General features: G+C 39.8%; 1 protein-coding gene across 1 annotated transcript in view; it reads left to right on the forward strand.

Annotated features, from left to right (window-relative positions):
- The first annotated feature begins 23,810 nt into the window (after positions 1–23,810).
- LRPPRC (leucine rich pentatricopeptide repeat containing) overlaps positions 23,811–26,632 on the forward strand; it is an 87,156-nt gene continuing 84,334 nt past the window's right edge. The window contains exon 1 of the mRNA XM_064708981.1: positions 23,811–24,001. Within this exon, the coding sequence (XP_064565051.1) occupies positions 23,811–24,001 (191 nt within the window). The remainder of the gene's footprint in view (positions 24,002–26,632) is intronic.

Consider the following 26,632-nt stretch of genomic DNA (forward strand, 5'->3'; position numbering starts at 1 on the left):
ACTTCGGGTGTTTTGTTTTGGTTTTTTTTCTTTTTTTTCGCCACAGAAATCTTTAGTGGGAAGAGGAAGGCACGGCTTGTTGGATCAGTGATGTAACACCAGCTGACAGGTGGGTTTCAGGGAACTCTCTGGGGCCATGGCCTCTTTAGTGGTTTTACCACTCTAAACTCAATTACAGTGGAGTTTCACGCTCCACAGCAAACTCCAGTCCTTTTTTGATAAAAACTCTACAAAGTAAATAAGTCATGATGATGATATGGGTCTGCCATTTAATATTCATTGAAGTACATATGTTTGAAAATTGGAAGCAGAGTTTAATCCATTTTCATATTTATATCAACATGCAGCTTTAAAAAGGATATATTTCCTTTTCTCAGAGAATCTTGACAATTTCTGGTCTGACAAGATAAATAAAGATGTAAAAACCTGACTTAGAATGTAAGGAGAAGATCCAAAGAGATTTAAAATGCAAATCTTAAAATACATATCCTAGGTCTACTCACTTTCAAGGAGGAGCACACCTCCCTTCCACATGACTTTTGTTTTCATTGAAATTATATAAAATACTTTCAAGGATCCATAATTCTTGATGATATGTGCATTATTTGATCACTATTTACTCCTTATTTTGTACACTGCACTGACAGTATAACAGGTAATATATTTTATAAAGGGACTTGTACATTTATGATCAATTCCTTCCCTCATTTAAGTATTAGCTTGGTGTCACTTTTCCATCTTTGACATAATTAAGTCACAGTAATATTCAGAATTCCACTGTGCATAGCTATGACAGTTAAATCAAAACACACAAGGAGCAGTCTCTGTGAGAACTACACATAAAACTGGCAAAATAAACAATACAGTGCTCTTAAATAACTAAAAAATTCTAATTTGCAAAATCTCACCTCATATAGCACTAAGTTTAATCATTATTCTGCAATATCAGAGAGGTTTTCCTGCCCACATTTACAAATCTTCTGGAGAAATGAAAACAAAGACACAGTAAATTTTCCTTTGTCTTGATGTTTTATTTTAGATGACTGAAGGATAAATGAAGCTGGTGAAAAAAGAGTTAACCTAATGATGTCGTCTTTTATTTGAGTGAATGTTTAAGCATGGTGCTACGGCTGATGGCACCTTGTTTAATAATGCAGTACAGAGCTTCCTAAGGGGACAGGGCTTGATCTGAAAACTGAATATGGTGCACTCTAAATTCTCTTCCCTGAGGAAGGCTGACTAACTGATAAGTGCCATGAGCTAGCGCAGGGACTGATTCTGTCAAATCAAGCTCAAATGGAAGGCACAATGTAGACTCTTCTCAAGTCTTAGTGAAGTAATTTGAGCAGACATTTGTGACATTAGACAGTGCATCAACTATGGAATGCTGTAAAAGTTCACTGTCTTACTACAAGGTGGTCTTTAGATGACAGGATAAAGAAATCAGTGCAAATTTGTTAATGTAACAACTTGGAAAAGCATGCTAAAAATGTCACTCTATTGGGATATGTGATAAAATGTATAGGGAAGTGACTGCCAGTTGGGTTTCCTAGTGAATCCTTTATTAGAACTCATGTAAAAGGCATATAAATAGGGAAAGGCAATAAGTACAAAATTTGTATTAGGTTCTATCAGCTAAGCTTCCGTTCTTCCTGAGCTAAAAATTCCCAATTGAAAACTGAAGCAAAAAAGTCCACCATTCAACTGTTTGTTTCTCACTTGGGGATCACATTGTCATTCAGTTCAAATTTCCCCTACTGAAGTCCTTGAATATCTTTTCTAAATGGGAACTGAAAAATACGGTCTTTAAGGTCAGGAAGAAAACTGTACAGGTTGAGGAGGAGATAAAACCTGTTAATCAGACATAAATAATATGCTAGCATACAAGGAGTAACTTTGAGCATATCAGCAAGAATGACTGGAAACAAATTCCTCAATAAATAGAATGGAAAATAGCAGGAAAAAAAGAATTTTTCACTACTAATTCACATTAGTCTAAGCTTGTTCTTTTCTTCAAGTAAACAATGGTACCCAGTTATAAGAATTGAGTAAAAAGTCTCCCAGTTTTCCAGTGAAAAATTTGACAAATTGCTACCTGTGAAAAACGAAGATGAAATTAATAAAGGAAAATCTGGTACATAAGGAATTGATCTAAGAGGATGGAAGAACAAATAATGTTGAAAATAAGCACTTCAAGTTTGAGAGATATATTGATGGGTATATTCCAGGATAATTTAAAAAAAAGTTTTCAAAAGATCTGTGACCTTTACAGAAAAATGCCAGTGTGCTGATGGGATGAGCTGACACTGCTCAGCTAAGAGTTAGAGCAGTACACAGTGAGGCAGTGTTTCTCAGAGAAAGACCTGATGGCTGGAATAATAAACCTGTGAAGGAATGGTTTATGATACCACACAAGATGGTGCATTTGGAGACTAATAACAAACTCTATGTTGCAAGGTGGGAATCCATCAGCCGGGTAAGGAGCAAGATTCTAGGGTAATGAGTGATGACAGAAGGAACTGCAGATGGCAATCTGCTGACAGCATGAGAAAGGCAAATGACACCAAACCAGTAGCAGATGAGACTTTTCTGTTGAAGATCTACTACTGTCAATGTCCAACACAGCAGGAAAGACCCTTTAGGTGACACCTTACTGAGAAGCCTTCACATCACTTAGCTCAGGAAAGAACTCCTCAAACCACGATGCTTCTGCAAGAAGATGCTCTCAGATGGGATAATATAAGAAGAGAGTGACATGTTGTGGCTGATTACCGATAAAATTTTCTTTTATGAAATGTAAGGGATAAGAATTTCCATTTACTCACCATGACTTCCTATCTGTATGGAGGCCAAGGAGCTTCTGAAAAGCAGCTTCTCATCTGAGCAGTGAAAGCAAAAAGACTGCTCCTTAGACAACAATTTCTGACAAGGTCAGGAAAAAGGTTATCTGATGTACTATGTGTGATCATGTTTAGTGTGAAGATCTAGGAGGTCCTCTGCCTATGTTGTTGTGGGCTGCATGGAGCTCTTTAACTCTGTTTTTATCACTGGTATGCTCAAAGGTGCAATTTAGGCCAGTGCCTGAGAAGTGTCCTCAGCTCAAAGTGCTACACAAGTAAATATATTAATAACCTTGTATTAATGGACCACGGGGAGAATTTTCAAAGGCCTGTAGAACTTTACAACCAGTGATGTTAATGGCATTAAATGGAAAAAAAAATTGAAAGAGGCATCCTCAGTCACCTTGCTCTGCAGCGATTAAGTAAAGATCCAAGCAGAATTCCAGTGCAGGTAACACTGACAACTATGAGCAACAAACTCATATTCTAGCTATAAATAGTACATCTCTGGTACACAGAAATGTCTGGTTTTCACAGGACCTAAATGATTTGCATAGAATCACCAGGTGATTACACCTTACTACAGGGCTCAAACGCTGTTGCTCAGTTTTTACTTTAATGCCTTCCTCTTTTTAGACCAAAAACCCAGTGGAAATGAGTCCTGTCCAGCCAGAATGGAGGATACTCACCAGTAGCTTACTTAGGAAGATAAAGGAAAAAAAAGACAAGGAATTTTCTGGTTAAGTAGGGGAAAAAAAAGAATTTTTATATTCTCCACTCATAGGAACAAGAGTGAAAAAAGACATTCTGATTTTTTAGAAACTGAGGTGGTCTCTCTGTGAAGCAGTATGAGTCAGCTGTTATTCCACATCTTGAAGTTCTGAAGCAGGATTCACTAGAACTGATATCACTGCTTCATGGGTAAAACCTGTTCTGCAAGCCCCAATAGCACTACAGCATGCTTCCAATAAGAAAACTATAAAATAGTCTTACAGATCTAATGTTTAATCTAGCAAGATTTCCTACCCCAAAAAGCTGACAGAGCAACTAATCACATTCACACAGAGCTACATTGAGGAACACTGATAGAGAAAAGTTTCAAATAAACCAGAATTGTTGTACACAGACTTCTGCTTTATATTTTCTTTAACTCATTCACTTATTTAATTCTGTTAATCCCTTCAGACACAGTATATCAGTGGTAGTGCTGAACTCAAAAATAAATGTTCAATTTCAAGTCAACCATTCCGAGTTCATCTGCAAAATGAACTGTAAGTTCACCCTGTTTCCAGTGTCAGGATTTCCAAGATGGTTATATTTGGACCTACATGGCATTTGATATTAGCTATGGTCCCATTTTGCAGTCTGATTTTATCATTCTACAGCCAAGTAATTTATTTAACTTAGAAAAAAATTGTGAAGCATTGGAAATAAGGATTAACCATATAACAATACTGCAAAGTATGAAACAACACGAATTACAAGATGATGAAATAAGCACATTATGAAGAAGAACTATGTATTTGTAAAGAACAGTTTCTCAAGTCTGAAGTAATTCATGAATAACTTACATGTGCAATTTTCCTTTGTTATTTTCTGCAAAGTAGGGTGTCCTATGGAGCACAAGCAAAATTCTAAATATGTAAGTCTATAAACATCAAGTGATGAAACCTGAATTTTTCTAAAATAAGGACATAAAGCAGGGTTCCTTTTACAAACAAAGTGTAAATTTTCCACTGGTTTTACCTATGCCACTGATACTTTCACTGAGAGTTGCCTACAGTGCTGACTGGTTTTGATCCCCATTCTTACACCTTCATGTCAGATGTTCTGGTACATAGAATTGCAGCAGCTTTGTACTACTGTCAATAAACTCCATCAAGAATTTCTTCCATAGCTAGTTGAAGTAGAAGCCACAAAAATCATTAGATAGTATATCATATAGATATACCAATCCTTTTAAAGCCAAAGGAACTTTACATTATTGTAAAGACCCAGCAGTTTTCATTAGCTCGTATTTGTGGAGCAGAGCGTAGATCAAGTATTGGCTGCACCTATGGGTTACTGTCATAAAGGAGTCCAGTGAGTGGTGCTAATTGTTTATTATTCATCAAGACTGCAAGATTTTTTAACATTTCATGCAATGTCTCTTCCTTGTCTTTTTAAGACTTCTCCTATTGCACAAGCAAAACTGAATATCTGCAGCAATGGAGAGAATTCTTCTACACCTTTCTGTTTGTGATACCACATTGGAGGTACAAGGATATTGACATTTTGAAACATTTCTCTGCCCATTTAAGAGAAATATTTTTAAATGCATGTCTAGAAAACCTGGAATCAATTTATCATCAAAACATAAAATGTTCATAAGATATTTTAGAAAGTCATCTAGGAGTCATGTTCAGATACAATTGTACATTATTATGAGTTGTAAGAGTCACAGTACTTAATGCACTACATTATGCAAAAGGTCTGATGATGTTCACAACAGCCCTTTCTTTCCAGATAATCTGCTTTTCTTTACAATCATGAACATTCTTCTAGACTACTGCTCATTTGCCAAGGACAAATAGTGCAGAAGTGATGACAGCATCACAAAACTTTTTCCTTACACTTTCACCAATTTGATAATGTATTGTTTGACAATGTAGTGTCATTTTTTTCACTGAGAGAGAATGGAAGCATCTCAAAGTACTGTCAGGGGCTACCCTTGAGGCATTTGCTTAAATATCTCTATGCCTCAGTTTTCCTATTTTAAAAAAGGTTCATAATATTCATTCACACCAGCAGGGTGTTGTAAAGCTAAATTTATTATTGTTTGTTAGATGCTTTTAGAGCATCCAACTGGAAGAATGATAGATATGCAAAACAGAACCTGATGTAGCTATTATTCTCAGACAATTTCTGTTGAATTTATATAAAAGGAATACTGATTATTCCCAGACAATTATTCTCAAAAAATATATATTGAATTTGTTTAAAATGGAATGCTATTTTTTGAACAATATAAATGTACTTGACCATTATTCATAAAATTCCTTTTTTTGGGCAAATAACCAATAATAAATTACATTGAAAATACATCCAATCACTCAGCTTCTGCTAAGATGCACTGAACATACAGACATATTACATGAACACAGGCCCCAGTCATCCTTGCCTCTTCTTGTCAGTAAAACATGCACAAAGCTTCTTAAGTGTGTGTTTGCTTCTGATGGGCAACTTTTAAGTAAGGAGAAACACAAGAAATTGCATACTAGTTCTTAATTCTGGTACTTGTCTGTGAATCCTGTCAAACTCACACTTTTAAAGGAGCTTCTAACACAGTTTTCAGAGCATGATCATAACTCATTCCTATCATATCCTAACCAAATGAAAACAGGCAAGAGTTGCTCTGATATACAAAACTAGAAGTCAAACCAAGTTTGTGGTTAGCACTGCAATCCATTAACTTTTCAACTTCAGTCACAAAACTCTGAATTTTCATTAATGTGACCGTAAATTTACTGCTGCAGTCCCCATAAGGCAACTCAACCTCCTTCCATTCAAAAAAGAATCCATTCCTCTCCTCAGATTTTGACATTGAAATTACTGTGAATTAGCCAACAGCTGAGCTCCTCTTTTTAATGCTTTCACCATCCATTCTTACCACTTCCAATTCTTCACAGAATGGCTGCAATTTGATCAAAATTGAAATTTAATTTGAAGTTTTTAGTTCCTTGTAGGCCAATGTGTAAGCAGGTCAGACAAATATACAACATAAAATATTACCAACATTCAGAGTAACACATGAATTTCAGTAAGGTGTTGTCTGGACCAGAGCTACCTGCTACCATAACACACTAACACAAGGAAATGGCCAGAATGAATATACACACTCCCAATATTATGAATAAAAGTTATTGATCAAAGGAAAGCATGTTACTCAGAACCAGAATAAGGAGTTGTGACATTTTCAAGAAATCTGAGTTGAGAAAAATCTGAATAGCCTTATATTTATCAATAACCATGCTCATTCATGTAAAAAAAAATTAAAAAAAGGTGACCTGAAGATGTGTTTATTACTGATACACCACCATCTCACTACCTACATCTTTGAAGACCGGGCTCAGCTTTGTCCAAACCACAACTCTTTTGGGACTCTTCATATATTTCATGAGCCAGCAATTGTGTCCTATAAAGCACCAAATCCACTGGGAAGCAGCAATTATAACGTGATCCAGGATTGTCCCTTCTGTCCAAGCTCTCTCACTAAGCCCTCCCCTGGCTGGGGGCGAGATGGCAAACACGTGTGGGTGGGCACATGTGCACAGATGTCCCTTCCCACCCTTTTCTAACAGACCTGTGTTCTGTGCAGGGGGCAGGAATGGCCTGCCTGCGCCAGAGACACCCTCTCAGTTTACAGATGAGAGACTAATCCCTGGCAGACTTCTTCATTTAAACAAGGAGGAATGAATAAAGAATCAGAAAAAAGCTAAAAGAGAAGCTGCATCTCTTTGTCCTCAGTCCTTTTATATGTTTACATGGTGGGGACAGGCCGTGTGGGCTGTGAAACCTTGAGATCTGACCCCAGGCTGTATTGGCTTGGCACCACACTACCTCATTTTCCCCAAGACCAAATGAAATGCCTAAAAATGTCAAGGCTTGCCAAAACATTTATGCTTTTAGCTTCGCTTGGTTGTCTTCACATTCAGAGCACTTTTCTTCTTCAGCCCTACCCCTCTGATTAGATTACATTTCTCTTAGTTGTGGGAGCTGGGATGAGCCTGAGCTGGGAACTGGAGGGAATAGAGTAAAGCAGTCCAAAGGGGAAGGGGGAGTATTTCTGACATTGCTCCCAGTGAAAGCGAGCAGCAATTGACCAAACACGCTGTACATCCACACTCAGCACTTACACACTGGGTGAAAGGGTCAGCCCTTGATCTCTGTGCTGCCTTATTGCATTTCCCACAAGGCATTACCTTTGTTGACAGATTCCACCCTTCTTATCTATGAGGACTGTCATCTGGTCCCTCAGGCTATGCTCTTGACTACTTCAATTGATCCTTTAGTTTGCCTTTATTTCTGAATGCCATTGTTTTCTCTCTTTCTGGGATTTTATATGTGCAACTGAGTATTATTGTTATTCTAAATCATAGCTCATCAATTTTAAAAATACAAATAATTTTAAAAAGAAGATGTCCAAATTCCTCTAGCTTTTCTTTTGATTGTGTTTAATGCTTCTAAACATTAACATTCCTCTCTCTCTTCATTCCCCCCAAGTTAAACAGCTCTGAAAGACTTCCAACCTCACTGCCAACTATTGCAAAAAGAATAAATCAGGTAGCAACTGGTTTCAGCCAAAGCCTACAGTGATTCTTACTGGCATTGCAAAGCTTACTTGAATTCACAAGGGGCTTAAAAAGCACTGAGATGGCAGAGATTGTTGTGGCAGAAGCAACTGGAAAATGTCCTGAGATTGAAACACAGACATATTAACATCACCCTTGTGGACGCTAATGACTTGCACTTTAAAATGCCAGAGGCTCATACTGCCAGCTAAAACAAAGAAAAAACCACATTTTTAGTCTCCAAAGACTTTAGATCTTTCCAAACTCTGAGGGCAAATTCAGCCATAATGTATTTTTGCAGTAGAGCAGGGCAGCTCATGCATGCCACTGGGGGAATCATTGCCTGGAGTTGCTGTAGGCAGTGTAGTCGGTATAGCTAAATAAAACAGCAGCTGAAAACCTCAGAGAGGTTCAGCCAGTAATGAAGCATTCTATAATGCAATGCAATCAAACCTAAACAGTCTGAAGGCATTTCTTGCTGACACTCACAGCCCTTGCCTTTCTCACTGGAATGCATTTAAGGAAACGACCACCAAACACAAGGATTTCTGCAAGAGCTTTACAATTTAAATTGACACATAATTAGGAAAAAAATACTGAAATCTTTTGATGAAGTAGCAATGTCCTACTTAGACGCTTCTAGATAAGTTCCTTGAAGAGTTTACTAGTAATGGCAGATTGGAAACTTTCTGGAACTGTTAATGTTTAAAGAGCTCTACTCCAAGAAATGGAAAGATAACAGGAAAGGAAGAAAGATACTGACAATAAGGAGAAGGCTAGGAAAAGGCTTAGAAGCAAATATTTGGAACAAAAAGTAATAAACCAAACTGGCTTGAGTGGGAAAATATCTGTAGGATAGGAAGAATACAGAAGTCAAAGTCATCTCTGGTAGAAATTCAGTTATGATACAAGCCCAAGAAACTTTAAATGGACTGAATTTTAAATGGGAAAAGGTTTTTTTCATTCTTTTCGATACTCTTTAACATGTAAAAGAAAAGAATTCCAAGTGTTCTTGGCTTACATTAGAAATGTGAGCCACATGCACTTTCTTCTTCACAGATTCCATGGATGGCTAAACAAAGAAAAGGGTAAGATTTTTATGCTATTTAACCTGAATAACTGAGAAAGTAATTTATACTTTGCATAACTGAACATACATCTTCTGCTGAAGGATAAAAAATTCAAAGTAATGTTATGTTGCTTTCTTGGTGACCTACTGATACCTGCAAAAATTAAACAAAACATCTCTTTTAAAAATTTTTATAAAAATCAGAAGAATTAAAGTAAAAGTCTTTCTTTAATTTTCAAATTACATTTTAATTTACAAATTACATTTTAAATAATTCTTATAATGAATATGAAAAGTAAATGCTTTGTTAAAGTTGAGGAAAAAAGGGTTGTAAAAGAGGTGAAAAGTCAAGAATATTTTTAAGAAAAACTTTTGCACCCCACAATTCTTTAGGCACATCTTTATCCCTCAGTAAAGATATGCTATAAGCACATTTAGGCCAATGGCCAGCATTGTCAAGGGAGTTGTTAAAAAGATAAAACCAAATGTGAATTTTTGAAGTTTGCAGGCAGAAATTAAAATTAAAACAAAACTCACACAAAAGGAATTAAATTCCTCCCAAAAAAGAGATAATAAAAGCAACACATGCACACAACTAAAAAACAGAAGAAAACATTTAAATTCTGAAGGCTAATATTGAGGAAAAATGTAAGAAATGAACTTGCCAAGACCCTCTGTGTAAGAGACATCCATCATTCTTCCTTTAACTTTTCTCATGAATAGGCTAAACTCTTCCTATTGCAGTCCCAATGCATTCCAGCTAATTACTATGCATCTTCTAAATTCAAATTTTGATGTAAAAGTGTTGGAAGTGGGTTTATAGTGGTTGAGATTCCATTTGTTCTTGTAAAAATGTGTTCTAAAAGTTTTAGTCTGAATTTCGCCATGTACAAATAACTTTTATTAAAAGATCTGGAAAGATGCAGAGATCAGATAATGAGAATTAAATGTAAATGAACCTACATGAAAGTGGCTGCACCTAAGCTAAGAATGAGCAAATTATAAAAGACTCAAACACAATTTGGTCAGAAAAAATGTGCAGCCGTACTGAATTGGAGCAAGTGAAGCAATTTAATATAATTGTTATTAAACTTACCCATAAATCCTTGCACACTCTAAAATATTATTAATGAAGTCCTTACATTGAAGTTCCACAAGAACTAGAAACACAGCTTTAGGCTGTGACCCAAAGATTTCTCTGTACATTTACCTTTTTGGCGGGGAATGCAGAATGTAAATTTAGTGTGTCTGTATCAGGCACATTTTTGTGCCAGTTTAATTTTCATATACCTCAAAAAGTTCTTCCACTACAAAAAAAAAAATTTAAACATCAAGCTTACCTCCAGAATTGCCTTCAATGCTGAAAGAAGCTAAGTAGGACTATTACTGAAGATCATTCTGGGAAGCCAGGGAATATCTAATACAGGAACCCAGGGTATGGATAGCTAACAGTTGTCACCAGGATCCTTCTCTTAGCTTCTGCTTCCACTCCAGAGCTAAATCAGGAAAATATGCTGCTTGGCTTGACTTCACTTAGAGCACTGCAAAGCATTGGAACCTGACAGCAGCATTAGAACCAATTCAGTTGTACTTTACTAAATTTTTCACTTAAATAAAGCTTAATAACTCACTAGATTGCATTTTAAAAATTGAAAGGATACTTACAGGTAAAAGAGCATCAACACTAAAAAGAGACAGGCACCATCAGTCTCTCAGCTTCTGATTTCTGCACTGGCCCAGTCCTTGTGATCAGTTTGTGCTGGCACAGACAGAGGACAGACACAAGGATGAGCAGAGGGATGGAGCCCCTCTCCTATGCAGACAGGCTGAGAGAGTTGGGGTTGTTCAGCTTGTGGAAGAGAAGGTTCCAGAGAGACCCTATAAAAGCTTACCAGTTCCTAAAGGGGAAGGGGGCCTACAAGAGAGCTGAAGAGGGACTTTCAAGAAAGGCATGTAGTGACAGGACAAGGGAGAATGGCTTTAAACTGAAAGAGAGTAGGTTTGGATTAGACATTAGAAAGAAATTCTTCATTGTGAGGCAGTGAAGGCGCTGGAACAGGTAGCCCAGAGAAGTTGTGGATGCCTCATCCTTGGCAGTGCTCGGGGCTGGATTAGACAGGGCTTTGAGCAACTTGGTCTAGAGGATGGGGAGTTGGATGTTGATGGTGTTTGAGGCCCCTTCCATCACAAACTGCTCTATCATTTGTGTGGTTGTGCATTGTAAAAGGTCAGGGGGAGGATTGGGGTTAAAACTAATCCAGACTGATACATCCATGTGGTTCATCTAGAAACTCTATGAACACTTGCTGCCAGAACAAAAGGATGGTGCAGGTGAGGACTCAGATAAAATACAGGTTGGAGGAAATATTTTCAGTATATCCTTCTTGCTACTTATCTCAGAGTGTTTCTCAGCTCCTGGTGACAGATTGATTCCCCCACAGATACCAGACTGTGCTCATACAACAGCCTCACACTTCAACACTTAATCCACTGCTTCAAAGAGAGCAGCTACTTTTCCTTGTATAAAGATCAGGTTAAGCTGATTTACTTGAAAAATCAAAATTGTTTCAAACTTTTATATATTTCCCTAGTGCTGCCCTGACCCACACAAAGGACATTCACAGGCAGGCCCCAAGTAGGTAATGATGCATCTTCAGAGAGCTTCCCTTTCCAATAAAGTCCTCTTGAGCACTGACCACTCATTCTAACACATCTGAACTTACATGTGCTGAAATAACCTGGTTCTTGTTCACCTCTACCACCAGACTTAATTCACATAATTTTGTGTAAGTGAACCATTTCCATCACTTACTGCTCCATGACTTTTCTCACTAATTCAAATAGTGACTTTTCTTTTAGGTTTCAAGTAAAATACTAAGCTAAGAACTATCTCCATATAACCTCACTAGATTGTCATTTATTTTGTTAACCTTTCCTAGCAAATACAATTTTTGTATTAGTAGTTCACTCATGCTGAATTTACCATTGTTGAAGAGCAGTAATTTTTTAATTGGTGCCACTAAGTCAAATGCTTTCTAGAAGAGTGTGAGCACAGTTGCCACCTGTATCAAGCAGACTTGTAGTCCTTGTAGTCCTTCAAAACAGTTACAATCTCATTTGACAAGACCTAATTGCTATGAAATCATGTTGGTTAACATTAAGTGCATTGTCAGCATTAAAATCTCTGTTGAAGTCCATTATCAGCTGACCTGTTACTTTTTTGAGGCTCTGTGTCTAAATAGTTGTCTTATATTACTTTTCCCAAATCCCATATCTCACCTGCTACAGCAGGAGCAGATCATACCCTCAATTCTCTGGAATTTCTCAGATTTTCATTCAAAATCAACATCTTGGTACAGACAGATTTGTTAAGAAACTCTTGGGATAACCTGTTTCAACCTGCTAACATAAAAATCACAGAATCAGACAACGTTTTGGGTTGGAAGGGACCTTAAAGACCACCTACTTCCAATCCCCCTGCTGTAGATAGGGACATCTTCCACTTAGACCAGGTTTCTCAGGGCCCCATCCAACCCAGCCTTGAGCACTTCCAAGGATGGGGCATCCACCTCATCTTTGGGTAATCTGCTTTAGTGCTTTACTACCCTCACAGTAAAGAATTTCCCCCTACCATCTGTTTCTTCCTTGCTTTTTTTGGTAAATGTTGACTACAGAGTACCTGTATAACAACAGGACATTATATCAGATATAGGAGCACCAAGAAATTCTGAATATCTGAAGATTATAAAGTGCCTAAGCTTCAAACAAGACTCAAGACAGACAGCATGATTTTCACTGATGCTGCAAGCCCAGCACGCTGCATGTTGGAGACATCTGGTCTCATGGATGGAAAATAAGTTTTCCAGGCATTCAGATGTAGCCAGAAGATTCTTTGCATAAAGCAGAAGGAAGAATCCTCCAATCTCAGTTTGTCCTGCAAATTTCTAAACCGACCCATGCTATTTAAGAACTGGGGTTTTTCATGTGTTGTGTTTTTTCCCCTTGCTAACATTTATTCAGCTCAAATATGACAAATATATTGGAAGAAATTCTCTCTGTGAAAGATGCAATATGCTATTCCTTCTGAAAATAAGCAATTGTTGCTGGTACCTTCCAAAGAACAGCAACAATCAAGAAATAAAATGAACAGGGAAAAAGCTGTTCTTTAAATTTCATTTTAAGCCAATATTCAGTGTACAAAATCAGACTTAGTGGAGCATGAAATTCTTGTCCGAGTCACTGATTTAGGAAAATAATCAAAAAGTGTTTCATGACTTCATCAAAACATATATTTTCCAATAATAAGGAGACAATTTTGAAGGGTGAATCCACATTTGAAAAATTTCTTTCTGCACTAAAAATACCATCAATTTTGCAAGCTTTTGATGAATGCCCCTAAAACATGAGTTTACAGAAATACACAAATACCTTTATGTCACAACTCATATATTTAAAATAATTAATTAGACACAACAGGGAAAACTAAAAAGGATTTTTTCACAGGAGATATGTTTAAAATGTAAATAATTTCTTCTTCCTTCACAGAGATAATTTGTGCTGCACCTTGGATAGCCCAATATATTCAACTGTTATTTTATCTTAATTTATCCAGACAGTGTCTGCCCCAAGGGAAATATTTGAACTTTCCAGCCTACACACATTGCAGCAATGGGAAAATATTAGCAATACAACCCATGCTGCTGAAACAGGTTCCTCTCTCCAGTTAAATGATACCCATTCCAGTCATCCTAACTGAGTTTTATGGGAAAAAAAAGCTTGATAGAGTTTGCAGTATTTAATGATAAATGCTTGAGTAGTATAAAAATTAATTAGTTAGAAAAAATATAGAATACTCACAAACCACAAAGGAATTGAAGCTGTTTGTTAAGCAAATTTGGAATTCACCCTTGAATTTGAGTTTCTTTAACCAAAATTTTATTTCAGTTGAGCTGATATTTTGTCCCCAGCTCACTGGGTGCATACACAGGCTAAGCTAGAAAGATGTTTCACTACAGATGCGCATTCTTGTGGGTAAAAACCCCACCCCCACCATATTTTGTTTTTACGATACAACATGAAAAAAGTATAAAACCCACTCAATGGCTTAAAGCAACAAGACCACCACAGAATATTGTTTATGGTAAGTATATCTGTCTGGATTTTAAGTTTTTTAAATTCTGGAGTTCAGAAAGAAACACCTTCCAAAAAAAAAAAAACAAACCCAAAAAACCCAAACCAGGGAAACTAGATAATTTTTCTACACAACTAACTGTCACTTGAGTTCAAAGTTTTGTTTTGTAAGACAATCAGTATTTGTACTGGAAAAAAAAGATAAAATCTAATTTTTTCTACCCCATCTTCACAATTGGAAATATTACTCCTCAGTTAGAGCACAGCCATATAAACATTTGTTTTGGCATTTGACATAACTGTGGGGCAGAAATATCCAGGAGGGATGATGGAAAAATTAGCAAGAGAAGAAAAAATTTTTCAAAGTAGATCAGCTGCCAAAAAAAACAACAACTTTTTCCAGCAGTGACTGATCTGTTTTAAGAGATTCTTGATCTCTGCCCTTCAAAATGCTTTTTTACACCTCTCTGGATATTTCTGTCTTCTTGGTCACTCAGGGTTGTCGACCTACAACAGGAGGGAAGAGAAATAAACATAAATGGAAGTCTTCAACACAATTCAAGCTGATCCGATTATTGTTCATGAAGAGAACAGTCCAAGTGCCATTTTTGACAGCCACCTCATATTTGAAGGACCTGAATGGAACTAAATTGCTACTCAGGTAAATGAGCCATACAAATAAGCAGCATACTGTATCTGCCCCTGGTGTGGGTGCCAGTGAGGCAGACGTGAGGCACATGCAATCTGCATGTGATTTAACATTTCTTTTAATGTCAGTGGATCAGAGTATAAGTGGCCTTTGGATTAAACCATCTACATCCCATATCATTAACTGCCCAAGTCCCAAACTGTATCCAGTAACTATTGAGATCAATCAGAACATTTGTGAGAAAATCTCAAATACTTCAAACTAAAGCAGATGTCTAGAGTTTAGATGCTCCTTACTTCATCTGTCTCATATCCAGAATTATTAATTTCCTTTTTTTGGGGGGGGGAATAGGAGGAGATTTGACAGAGACTTGGCCAGTGTGCCCAGCAATATAAAAACAGCATCAGAATTCTTGCATAAAGTAAAACCTGAAAGCTTAATAATGTTTTATTATGATTTCCCAGTCCAGCTGGTAATCTGTATGACCTCCAAGTCATTCTGCTTCTGTTTCCAACCAAAAGTTAAACTGTGCATCAAAATCTGAAAATGTTTTATTTCATACTGGAGATACAGACAGCTGAAATTCAATTTTACTATTCCTGAAACTTGTTTTACTGTTTTCTCCAACTACTTCCTCTCCAATACTCATAGCAGCCAAACTCTGGGACATGATATTCTTTGTAGTACAGCATGCTCCCAGTTTAAGGTGTAAAACAAAGGTAATGACAGAAGAAATTCAGTGTGTGACACTTGTGTGTGTGTGTGTGTGTGTGTACATATATATATATATATATATATAAATTCTTAGTTTGTTATTACTTCAATGCAGAAGGTTTAAGATACTGAAGGGCTAGTAATTGGTTACAGATTTATGACTGGTTTGCAGTTTTCAGTAACAGTACAATATGCAAATCTCTGAGCTGTATGAGTCACCACAGCTCGAAGAATATACCTTCTGACAAAAGCAGCCACCTCAACTTCTCATTTTATGCAGCTTATAGAAAAATTTCAGATGTGACCCAGTTATGTCATAACCATTTTCATATTGTGATCCTCTGAAAAGTAACTCTACAAAAAAAGCACCTTCTTACTCATCAGATCTACTCCCTGTAGATAGTCAGGACAAGATCTGCTGACTTGGTTACAAAAATAAAGGCACTACTACTTATTAAAATTTCTACTAACCTTGCAAAACTAACATAGCTGAGGAGCCAAGGGAGATAAATTCTTTTGCAATTTCAGTGGAAAAAATTATTTTACAGTGGAGTACAGCTTTAAAAGAGCTCATCAAAGATTTTGAGTGGAATCAACCAAGAGCAAACACATAGTTTTGCCTGCAGAAACATTTTAACTAAGAGATACATACAATAAGACATAAATTTAGCATTTTGTTAGGGATTAGGTCACCATTGCTCATTGGAAAGGAATTGTTTTACATTAAAATCAAGCATTCTTTATATAGAAATCAACAGAACCCTGAAGAAGTAATTTTCCATTCAAATTGTCTATTATTCACCTTTTTCTACTTCTCAGATTTGCCTTCTTGATTGAAATTTCAACAAGACTCTTGGATACTATTCTACAAATCCTGAAACATGACTCTGATTTTTACTTGCTACTGTTATTTCCTGTTCCAGTTCCTTGGTTTGATTCTACCAAGACTCCGAGCACAGCAAACCAACATGCCAAACCAATATGCCAACACCAGCAAAATCTGTGCTGCCATATCTCCATAAAATCTGAGATTGGCTTAAACTTAAGAAAATTTACAGCAGGGATAGGGGAATTTACTTTGGGGGAAGAGTGGAAACAATTGACACTTGAAAGATAAACAGGCCCCAAAAGCATCTGAGCAGCAAAGTGTAAACTTAAAAGTCCAGGGGAAAAAAAATCTTCTCACCATCTTCCTGAAAGTGAGCTGTACTTACTTTCACCTTGTTTCTGTATGTGAACAGAAATCCCTTTTTGTCATGGTCTAATCCCAGCTGCCAACTAAGCACCATACATTCAGCAGCTTGCTTTACCCCCAGCACAAAGAGGGAAGAGAACTGGGAGGGAAAATGTGAGCAAACTCATGGCCTGAGAACACTCATGGGGTTTCATTGTGATGAAAAGAAAAATAACACAGAGAAATAAAATCCAAGAGAGGCAAGTAGAGCAAATTAAAGCAATTGCTCACCACCATCCAACCAGGCAGTGGTCCTGCAGCCAACCTTGGCCCTCATTTTAGTGCTGGGCATGATGCCATATTATTGTATTTACAGGGACCCCTGTGGCAGAGAGGAATGATGAATCTGACTCCATGTTCTCAGAAGGCTAATTTATTACTTTATGATACTATATGATACTATATTATATTAAAGAACACTATTCTCTACTATACTAAAGAATACAAAAAGAATACTTACACAATGCTAAAAAGATAATGATGAAAACTTGTGACTCTTTCCAGAGTCTCAACACAGCTTGGCCCTGATTGGCCAGAGAGTCAAAACTACTCACACCAGAATCCAATGTAAGAATCAACTGTGGGTAAACAATCTCCAAACACATTCCAGACGAGCAAAACACAGGAGAAGCAAATGAGATAAGAACTGTTTTCCTTTTTCTCTGAGGCTTCTCACCTTCCCAGGAGAAAAACCCTGGGTGAATGGATTTTCCAGAGAATGTGGATGCCACTCTGTATGGTGTGGCGTGTCCTTTGGTCAGTGGGGCTCAACCCACTGTGCAACACCAACCTCCCTGCTGGTGGGGCAGTGTGAGCAGCAGAGAAAGCCTTGACTGTAAGTGCTGCTCATCAATGCAGAATGCATCCCTGTTCCCTGCACAAATCCAAAACCCAGCCCCATACTAGGGAAAATTAACTCTGTCCCAGCCAAAACCAACACTTTTCTATCCAGCAACCTTACCAAGTACTCAGTTACTCCCATCTCAGACTTTTCCTTCCTTTCTGTCAAGCTATTCTGTGTCACATTTCCCCACTTTTCTTCTGAACATGTATGCTTCTACCATGTCTACCTCACTTCTGTAGCTCCTGAACATCTCGTTCATTTTTATCCTTTCAAAATAAAGCCCAACTAGTGCAAAAATCTTGGTGACTTCAATCTTATGTGCTACTAGAGATTTTTCATGGAGCACCTGCTTTGCTATATGTAACACCAGCTACATTACAAGACCAGAAAGACACTGAAGTAATAAAAGAAGGGAATCTGGGAACCTGGAAAATGTCCCAAAGAAGAAAATCACATTATTACTAGCATTAAGCAATTCTGAAAAACATACATTTGTTTTAAAAAAACCCACTCTTTTCACATATTTTTTTTCTCTAAATTCATGAGACATCCTCAATTTATGCTTTTTATTTATTTTTATTTTTTTTTGCAAATGAAGCAAGAAAATGCATTTTCACAAGATCTGAGAAATATTAGGAATTCAACTGGAAAAAGTGAGTTTGAAGTAACAAGTGTGTGAGTACTTCAAGCTGCTCCCACTGTGTCCCGGAACAAAATGGAAATGAGATATTAAAAGTGTACAAAAACCTTGGCAAGCATGAATTTCACTTAGATTTTCTTTGCTGTCAGAGGAGTATCTGTATATTATCTAAATATAGATCTATCTAAATCTATATATAAACATACAAAATATCACAGAGAACCACATTCTTCATTATCCTTTAATCTTGAGCTGTCTCGGGAGTCACTCCTGAGATTAGGCATGAGGCTTAAACCAACATTTTCAGTCAGGTTTAGTGAACAAGCCATGGGGAAATATCATGTTCCCTCCAGAAATATTAAGGAGGCATATTCTTCATACCAGAAGCTCTTAAATAATAATAAATTTCAGAAAATAACACATTGTCTGAAATCTAACCTTACTCAGCCATCAAAACTTAAACCAATCTTGATACTAGCATTACATATACATAAGTGTCTCACCATCCTCTCAATTCCATGGCCTACTTTCCCCCAGAGTCTCAGGTAAAGGCTGCAAATGATCCTCTCCATGGCAAACCTTCCTGATAGTGCACCTCTCAAGAGGAATGCAGCCACAGAATGAGTGCTGGGAGCTGTGTTCCACTCTGCTCCCTCTCCCCATTGTGTAACGTGGATCATGCCCCACCTTGGATTAGGACCTTGGTGGGAATGGATGTCACACTGCACTGGTGACATCTGCACACAGCTGCCTCTCAATGAGGCCATTTGAATCTAGGGAATGGGATACAGCAAGTGAAATATGGCGAGGTTAGGAGCACAGCATCTTCCCTGCACACCGCAGAATGTCTTGTCCTCACCTGAAAACTTCCTGCCTTGAAACATCTAGACAGGAGCCCCATCTTTCCAATAGGGACTTGATGGCCCCACCACACAGCTCAAGTACAAGTAGAGGACACAGCTGAGGCTGCTGAGGGACCCCATAAATTCACCCACACCCCACTGCACAGCCCATGTCTGACTTTTTCAATGGCCAACCTCTCAGAAACCTCCTACAGGAGAGAAGTCAAACAGCCACAACCCTTGCTACCATCTGTGCTCGGACACACAGCAGCCACATCCAAACTGCCTGCAGGCAACACTGATTCTCTTCTGCATGTCCTCCTATTTTCCCCTCCCTTTGACATGACTTGGATCATTAACTCCAAAAGTTTTACACTGAGATTCTGGGGATGCATTTACAGCATCATTTAGCTTTGGATTTTCCAAGTTTCCAAAGTCAACTGTGGTATAAGCTAGTTTTTTTTAAGATGTTTTGTGCATACAGGGTTTTATTTGAAAGACAGGACAGTGAATGAGGAAAACTGTCATTACCTATGTCATTAACACACTTCAACTCAATTTTAAAAGCTATTAATAAGTGCTTATGATAAATTCCCCATGGAATTAGCAGAAACCTTGAGAGAATTTATGAGTTGCAGTAGAGGTAGTACGCAGACAACTGAAAGAATTTGGACAGAATCCTTCCTTTTAAATCCCCCCACTCTCCAGCATAGCATGGCCATCTCCAAACCACCTACTGGAAACAGTCCCAAGCTGATTGATGCTAATTCCTCAAACTTTGCCAAGCAATTGTGTGGCATAGGCTGAAACTATGGTAGAGAATTCAATACCAGAGATGTAGTTTCAGAGCCCAGGAACATAACCTGGCACTGTTTAATTATTATCCCTAGGAGTAATTAACTTAATGAGGGGAGTAAATTCCTTGAGCACAGTGAATCAAGCCAAGATTTTTAGACTATGTGGTCTATGGTATGTGTCTGCAGGGAGAAAAGCTTCTCAACAACTACTAGTGGCAGAGCGTTTTCTCTGGATTTTAGCATAAAAGGGCAAATATTTTTTCTCCACAAATAACATACCTAATTACACAACTCATCTTCTTCATCCAAAGAGCTAAAACTCTCACCTAGACTCCATAAACATTATGTCTCAATTTACTGATTAATTTTTTTCTTATTTTCAGATCTTGATAAATGTGACCTACACCCTCTCATCCAGAGAACTTCAGGAAACATAATTTCTTAAGTTTACTGTTTCAGCTAAATCACATTTTGAATTAATTATCCAGGACCTCTTTTCCTTTTCACATCAACCAAGCAGTTGTCTTTACCTGTGAAGCAGAATCATGTCTATGGCTTCTCAGTCAGCAGTGAAAAGACAGAACATCTCTGAGCAGCCTTTCATTTCAGATCCAGTTATCCACCAACTGGATTATCAAACAGAGTTCTGTTTTTTCTTCATCCTTTGGAGGAATTGTGGTCAGCATCTGTCCCAATGTTCTCTAAAACACTTCTTAAAATGCTCTTTACTGAGTCAGAAGCAGTGAAGTCTCAGTGACCAGAACTTACTGTTATGCTAACCAATGTCACTTCATTTTTTTCTTTCTGTCTTCCAGTCTGCTGTGATTTAGGGTTTTCCCTTTTGTTTATTTCTCCCAGGGGATTTTCTCCCAAATGTTGCAAAGCGACAATAACACCAATACTTAAGAGAGACAAAAGCAGTTGTCACAGGAAGGGGGCAGCCAGGTTCTCTCTCACCCGGGGAGTTCTCTTGGAGGGGCAGATACCCAGATTTGGGCTGGAAGGAAAGGGGCTGGGGCAGCTCCTGGTGCTCTTGCTCCCTTGCCATTTGGAGGGGGAACAGCTGAGTCGCTGTGGGGAGATTATTGCACCACTGCTGGGCTCCATCTCCTGCTGCCTTCTTCAACGGGAGCGAAGCTCTGCTTGTGGGAGCAGTCATTGCATTGGAACCTTATTAAAAAAGGACCTTTCCACCATCTGCTCGGGTGCCTCAGGGGAAACCCACAAAACCTTTCAACCCCCAAGGAAGCCTCTCCTGGCCGTGTCCTGGAGCTGGGCTGCCGCTGCCCAGCCCTGCTGTTTCCCGGCCACTGCTCCGGGGCTTTTGCTACACTGTAGCCACACACCCCGTGCCTGCTGGGACACCCCACAGTTCCTGCCACAGCTGCGGAGTTTCTGCCACAGGCCATTTCTGCCCTCCAGCCCACCCATCCGCTGTCACCGCGTGAGGGGGACGCGGCCGGCCTGGCGCCGCAGCGCCCCCTGCAGGCGGGGCAGTCACCGCTCCTGCCCTGCCCGGAGCCGCCAGCGCCCCTGCCGGCCGTGGCCGGAACTGCACCGAGGGCAGAGCGCTGCAAGAGCAGGAGGAGATTCATCGGGCTGTTCGCTCTTGTTTGTATTTGCTGTTTATCTGCCTTGGTGTACGTACTCAAAATAGTAAAGAACTGTGATTCCTCTTCCCATATCTCTATCTGTAAGCCCCTTAATTTCAAAGTTATATATTTGAAGGGAAGGGGGTCATATTCTCCATTTCAAGGGTGGTTCCTGCCTTTCTTAGCAGATACATGTCTTTCAATCCTAGATACAGTCCTTCACTGTATCATTTCTGGTCCTTATTGTAAACAATGCATAGTTTCACTGAAGTGAGCTCTCAGGGGCTCTGCCACAGGGCTTCCTCTCTCAAGGTTCTGGAGAGCGCAGCCTCCCTTTATCCTAATTCCCGGTAACATGTTGCCCTCTTCCTTTCCCCATTGGCCGAGGTACTAGGAAGGTACAGCCTTCCCAAACCACCTGCCACGTATTCCCCCCTTGAACCTACTGTTTTACCCCAAAATTCAGAAGTTCAGGCTTGTGCAGACCTTTGTCGGTTTCAGAAGCCAAGCTGTCTGGGCTCTTTAACAAACCTACAGTCCAAAGTTAGTAGAGATATTAAAAACTCATTTCAAAGATGTTAACACCCATAGCTTCACCCAAATTATTTGTAAAGACATTAGCTTTCCTCTCAAGACTGAACTTTGTATTCCATGAAATGCTGTAACACAGATACAGCAAAAGCCACGATAACATTGCAAGTATTGTCATACGAGCAGCAAGTTATTCCTCAGTGAGCTATGTTGAACATCCAGGACTTTGATAAATAACAAAAATGAGTGTACATAACAATTAAAAACTGAGCATTTTGCATCTTGATGATGAGACAAGTCTTTCCAAGCAAAGTGTAATTGGAAAAGGCTGGTCATAGCTGATCTACCTTTAGAGTAATTATTTGCAAGTTATGGCAAAAATGACATGAGTTTTGCATGAAAATATGCATTTAATTTCTAGATACCTCAGTTAATGTTTTATGTCACAGCAACCAGGTTAACTTGGATGCTAAAATGAAGCATCAATTCAGGTGGCATCTCAGTAAATACATGCAACCTCAGGCAGAGATTTACTATTGATATTTGGTATAATGACGTTCTTCCCTCTGCCTGCAACTTCCAGGTGTGAAAAACGCCAATCACTTTTTAAAATTTTAAAAACTTAATAGTAATAAAATGGTTATAAAAATAGTAATACAATTAGAGTAATAATAATTTGGACAATTTGAATTAGGACACTATGCGACAATAGAAACAAAGACGCCCGGGTACCTTTTTCTGGGCAGCATAAGCCAGAAAAAGGACTCCCTTAAAAACAACAGTCTGTTGCGTATTCATACATCTCATACACGATGCATAAATTCCATTCAAACACAGGATTCTGTCTGGTCATCGTCGACTTCTTCCTCCGAATCCTGACAGGGCCTTTGAGGCGGGAAGAAGTTCATTTCTTCTGATAAGAGGGCAATAAATTCTCTTTCTCTGAAAGATTTAGGTGTCCTGTGGCTGCTATCTCGCTACAAGTCCTTTCTTTAAAAAAAGTATCATACATAGCATAGTTTCTATTTTAACAATTTTTTATAACCAAAAACTATATTTAACACACTACTTAAAAGAATTAATACAGCATTACTTTCTAATACAACACATATAAAATTCATTTTAATATCTGCGAAAAGTCAATGATAAAATACGCATTTTTCACACATGCAATGATAACATTTCGGCGGAAAGGCTGATAGCGACCAGCAGCTTTCCCAGCCCCACTCCCCATGGCTCCCCTGGCGTACACGCCGGCCCGCTACGCTTTCGGTAGGGTCTGGAACCATCAGGGGCAGCGAAGAAGCGACGGCCACCGGTGGGCAGGCAGGGCCAGCCGGGGGGGCGGGCAGGGCCAGCAGGCCAGGGGACCGGCACGGAAGAGCTCCCGGGAGCGCCCTTCGGCAAACCCGGCGCTTCCCGCCGCTTCCTCCCGCGCGCCCGCCTTCCGCCGGGGCCGCTCCCGGTTGGCTGCCGGGCGGCCCAACCCGGGCCTGCGTGGAACGGCCCATCGGCGGCACGGGGTGGAAATTAGCAGCGCGCTGGCACCTTAGCGGCCTCTTTCAGCGGCCGCGCTTAGCGCCTCCCCCCTGAGCGGAATGGTTCGCCCCCATCACGTGGGGCTGACGGCGGCGCGGCGCCGGCGCGCGGCTCACGTGCTGCGGGCGGTCATGGCCGCGCTGCTGAGCTCCGCCGGGCGCCTTCGGGCGCTGCGCCCTCGCCTCCCGCCGCTGCTCCCGCCGCTCCTCCGTCCGCCCGCCGCCCCCGCTCCACCGCCCGGCCCCGCCAGGTGAGGTCCCGCCCCGCCGCGCCGCCTGGTAGGGTTGGCGGGGTCGGCTGAGGCTGCGTGCCGCACGCCCAAGGGCACTGCCGGCCATGCCGCCGGGCCCTGCGGCGCCGCCCGCCGTGGCTGCCCCGGGGGCTCTGAGGCAGCGCTCGGCCCGGGCCGGCCCGGTGGCCTCACCGCGTGTGCGCGGCCTCGGGGTGAGCGCAGGGCAAAGGCCGCGCCGGAGCCCCGCTGCCCTCAGGCTGGGCGGCCTGGGCTGGCCGCGCTTCCCGCCGCGCTGCGCTAGCGGAGCCCTGACCGCCGGGGACGCTGCCGTGGGAGGGGGGATCGCGGCTGTGGTGAGAGCCACACGGTTGGGGGGGGACACGCCGAGGGAAGGGGGCGTGCAGGAAGAGGGGAAGACCAGAGGAGCTAAGCAGCGATGGAGCGGAGTTACTGTCCCTTGAGGCGCTCAAGAAACGACTGGACGTGGCACTTGGTGTTCTGGTTATAGCTGGCAAGGTGGCGATCGGTCACACGTCAGACTTGATGATCTTGGAGGTTTTTGCACCCTGAGGCGGTGATTCTGTGACCGACTCTGGGTACATGCACAGTTGGAATTGGGGATTCCTCTTCGTGCCCTCCGGCTCTGCTGTGTCTCCTGTGAGGAGGCACGGCGAAATTTCTTTGCCATGGTTTTCTCTCCCCTCTGTCACAAAGGTAGGGTGGAAAACAGCCTGTGCTACCTGTGTGCATCCCTATTGCAGGTTTGACAGCACTTACGTGTGGTTACTGCCCTGCAGGAAGCTTAGAGACACCAGCCTTCATTAACGTAACTTCAGGCACATACAGATTTATGAGCTGATATAAGGGCTTGTTGTTCTGCCTCTTGTGTCATATTTCTGGTGCTCCTTCTAAGTTAATGTAGCTTAATTCCTGGTAAAAAACCATAACAGTGTTCTGCCATTCTAAGTAGATAAGTATGTTCAGCAAAGGACTTGGTGAGTTCCAGAGCTCCTTTAGAAGAAGGAATGGGAAAAGATAAGACTCAGAAATGGAGAACTCCTAGAGGGAAGTTTCACTGTCAAAATATAGGCATTGGTGCTAATTTCCCTTCTTCTAGTGCTTATTAGTCTTAGTTTGGGGCTGTTTTATTGGTAGCCTCGCCAAAATCCTACTTAAAAAAAAAGATTAATTTCTGTGGTCTTTAATCGCTGATGTGTATCAGCTGCCAACGAATGCTAAAGTTCTTGTGAAAGATGGAGTAGGAAGGACCAGGAATATCTGATATATGGTTGGCAACAGAACCACACATTTAATTATCTACAAATTATTAATAAACCTTTCTTCTTTCTAGTAACTAAATTTTGTTTTACTGAACTGGAAGCTTAATTCCCTAAATTTGTTGCAAGAAATAATATTCACTGGAATTCATGTGTGACTTGGTGAAGGACTAACTTTTTATGACCCTAGAACTCCATTTCTAGGAAGAACTTTAGAAGTGCTTTATGTGATGATATTTTGGTTCTTACAGCTGAGGTTTGGTTTCTTGGTTGTTTCCCTCCCCATACGTTTTTCTTACACCAAATTATACTTAATTTCAGTTATAAATTTGGTCATATGTGGGATAGTTCAGTGATCATGCTGAAAACTCTTTTGAAACTTTTTGTACATCCCTCTTGTTCCGTAATTTCATTCCTGAAATAAATTTTCACTTAAAATCTCCCTGTCACACTACTTTGTGTTTGGGCATCCTAGTGCACAAGTGATGATCTAGAGTCAAAGTGTAAAGCAAAGGTAATACTTACAAACTGATATTTTATGTATTAAGCATATGATCTTATGATCTAATTTAATTTTTTTACCTTAAGTAACTATTTATTGCTTTTTTTTTTTTTTTTTTTTTTACTTAAGCCCTAATTTCTGGAACTGGACCTCCTTTGAAGAACTAGACTGGCATATGGACAACTTTTGGGCTTACTGTACTTGCTGTTCAGGTCTCAAGATTATTTTGAGAATGACATGCAGTCTGTTTGGAATAGTAGGGGAAGACACACTCAGTTTTAAGATTCAATAAATAAACAGGAATAATCTGGCATTTTGCAAGAAAATTGTGTAAATAAGTGTTTCCATGTGCTGTAGTCACTTTAACATTGAACATAATAAAGTCAGTTCAGAGGCAAGTCTCTGACTACTATTGCAATAATGGTTACAGAAAAGTTGCAAATCTGTGAACTTCTTTAGAGATGTGAAAGAGCAGGCATCACATTCAAGCTGAGGTTTTCTCAAAGCATCATGATTGCTTTGATTTTTAATCTAAACTTCTTGGAAAAATGAATTAGGATAGTAGATGCATGTTCTAATGGTTGAGCAGCATTTCATAGCAAGTCAGATTTAAGACACATTTACTGTTTCACTTGACCCACCTGTGCTATGAAATGTGAAATAACTTGAGCTACATCATCACTCTCCTGCCATGCAATTTCGTTGCAGATCAACTTCAGCAGACCAATACACCAAACTTCAGATCTGCAGGAGCACAGTTCAGCAGTGCCCTGATTTATGTGGTGCAAATGGCTTACTGGAACTTACAAAAGCTTCACTAGGGGGAAAAATGCTTGAATTTGCTGTTAGTATCTGACTGTTAAGAGTGAT

This window comes from Zonotrichia leucophrys, chromosome 3 (assembly GCF_028769735.1).
Source record: "Zonotrichia leucophrys gambelii isolate GWCS_2022_RI chromosome 3, RI_Zleu_2.0, whole genome shotgun sequence".
Classification (NCBI taxonomy): domain Eukaryota; kingdom Metazoa; phylum Chordata; class Aves; order Passeriformes; family Passerellidae; genus Zonotrichia; species Zonotrichia leucophrys.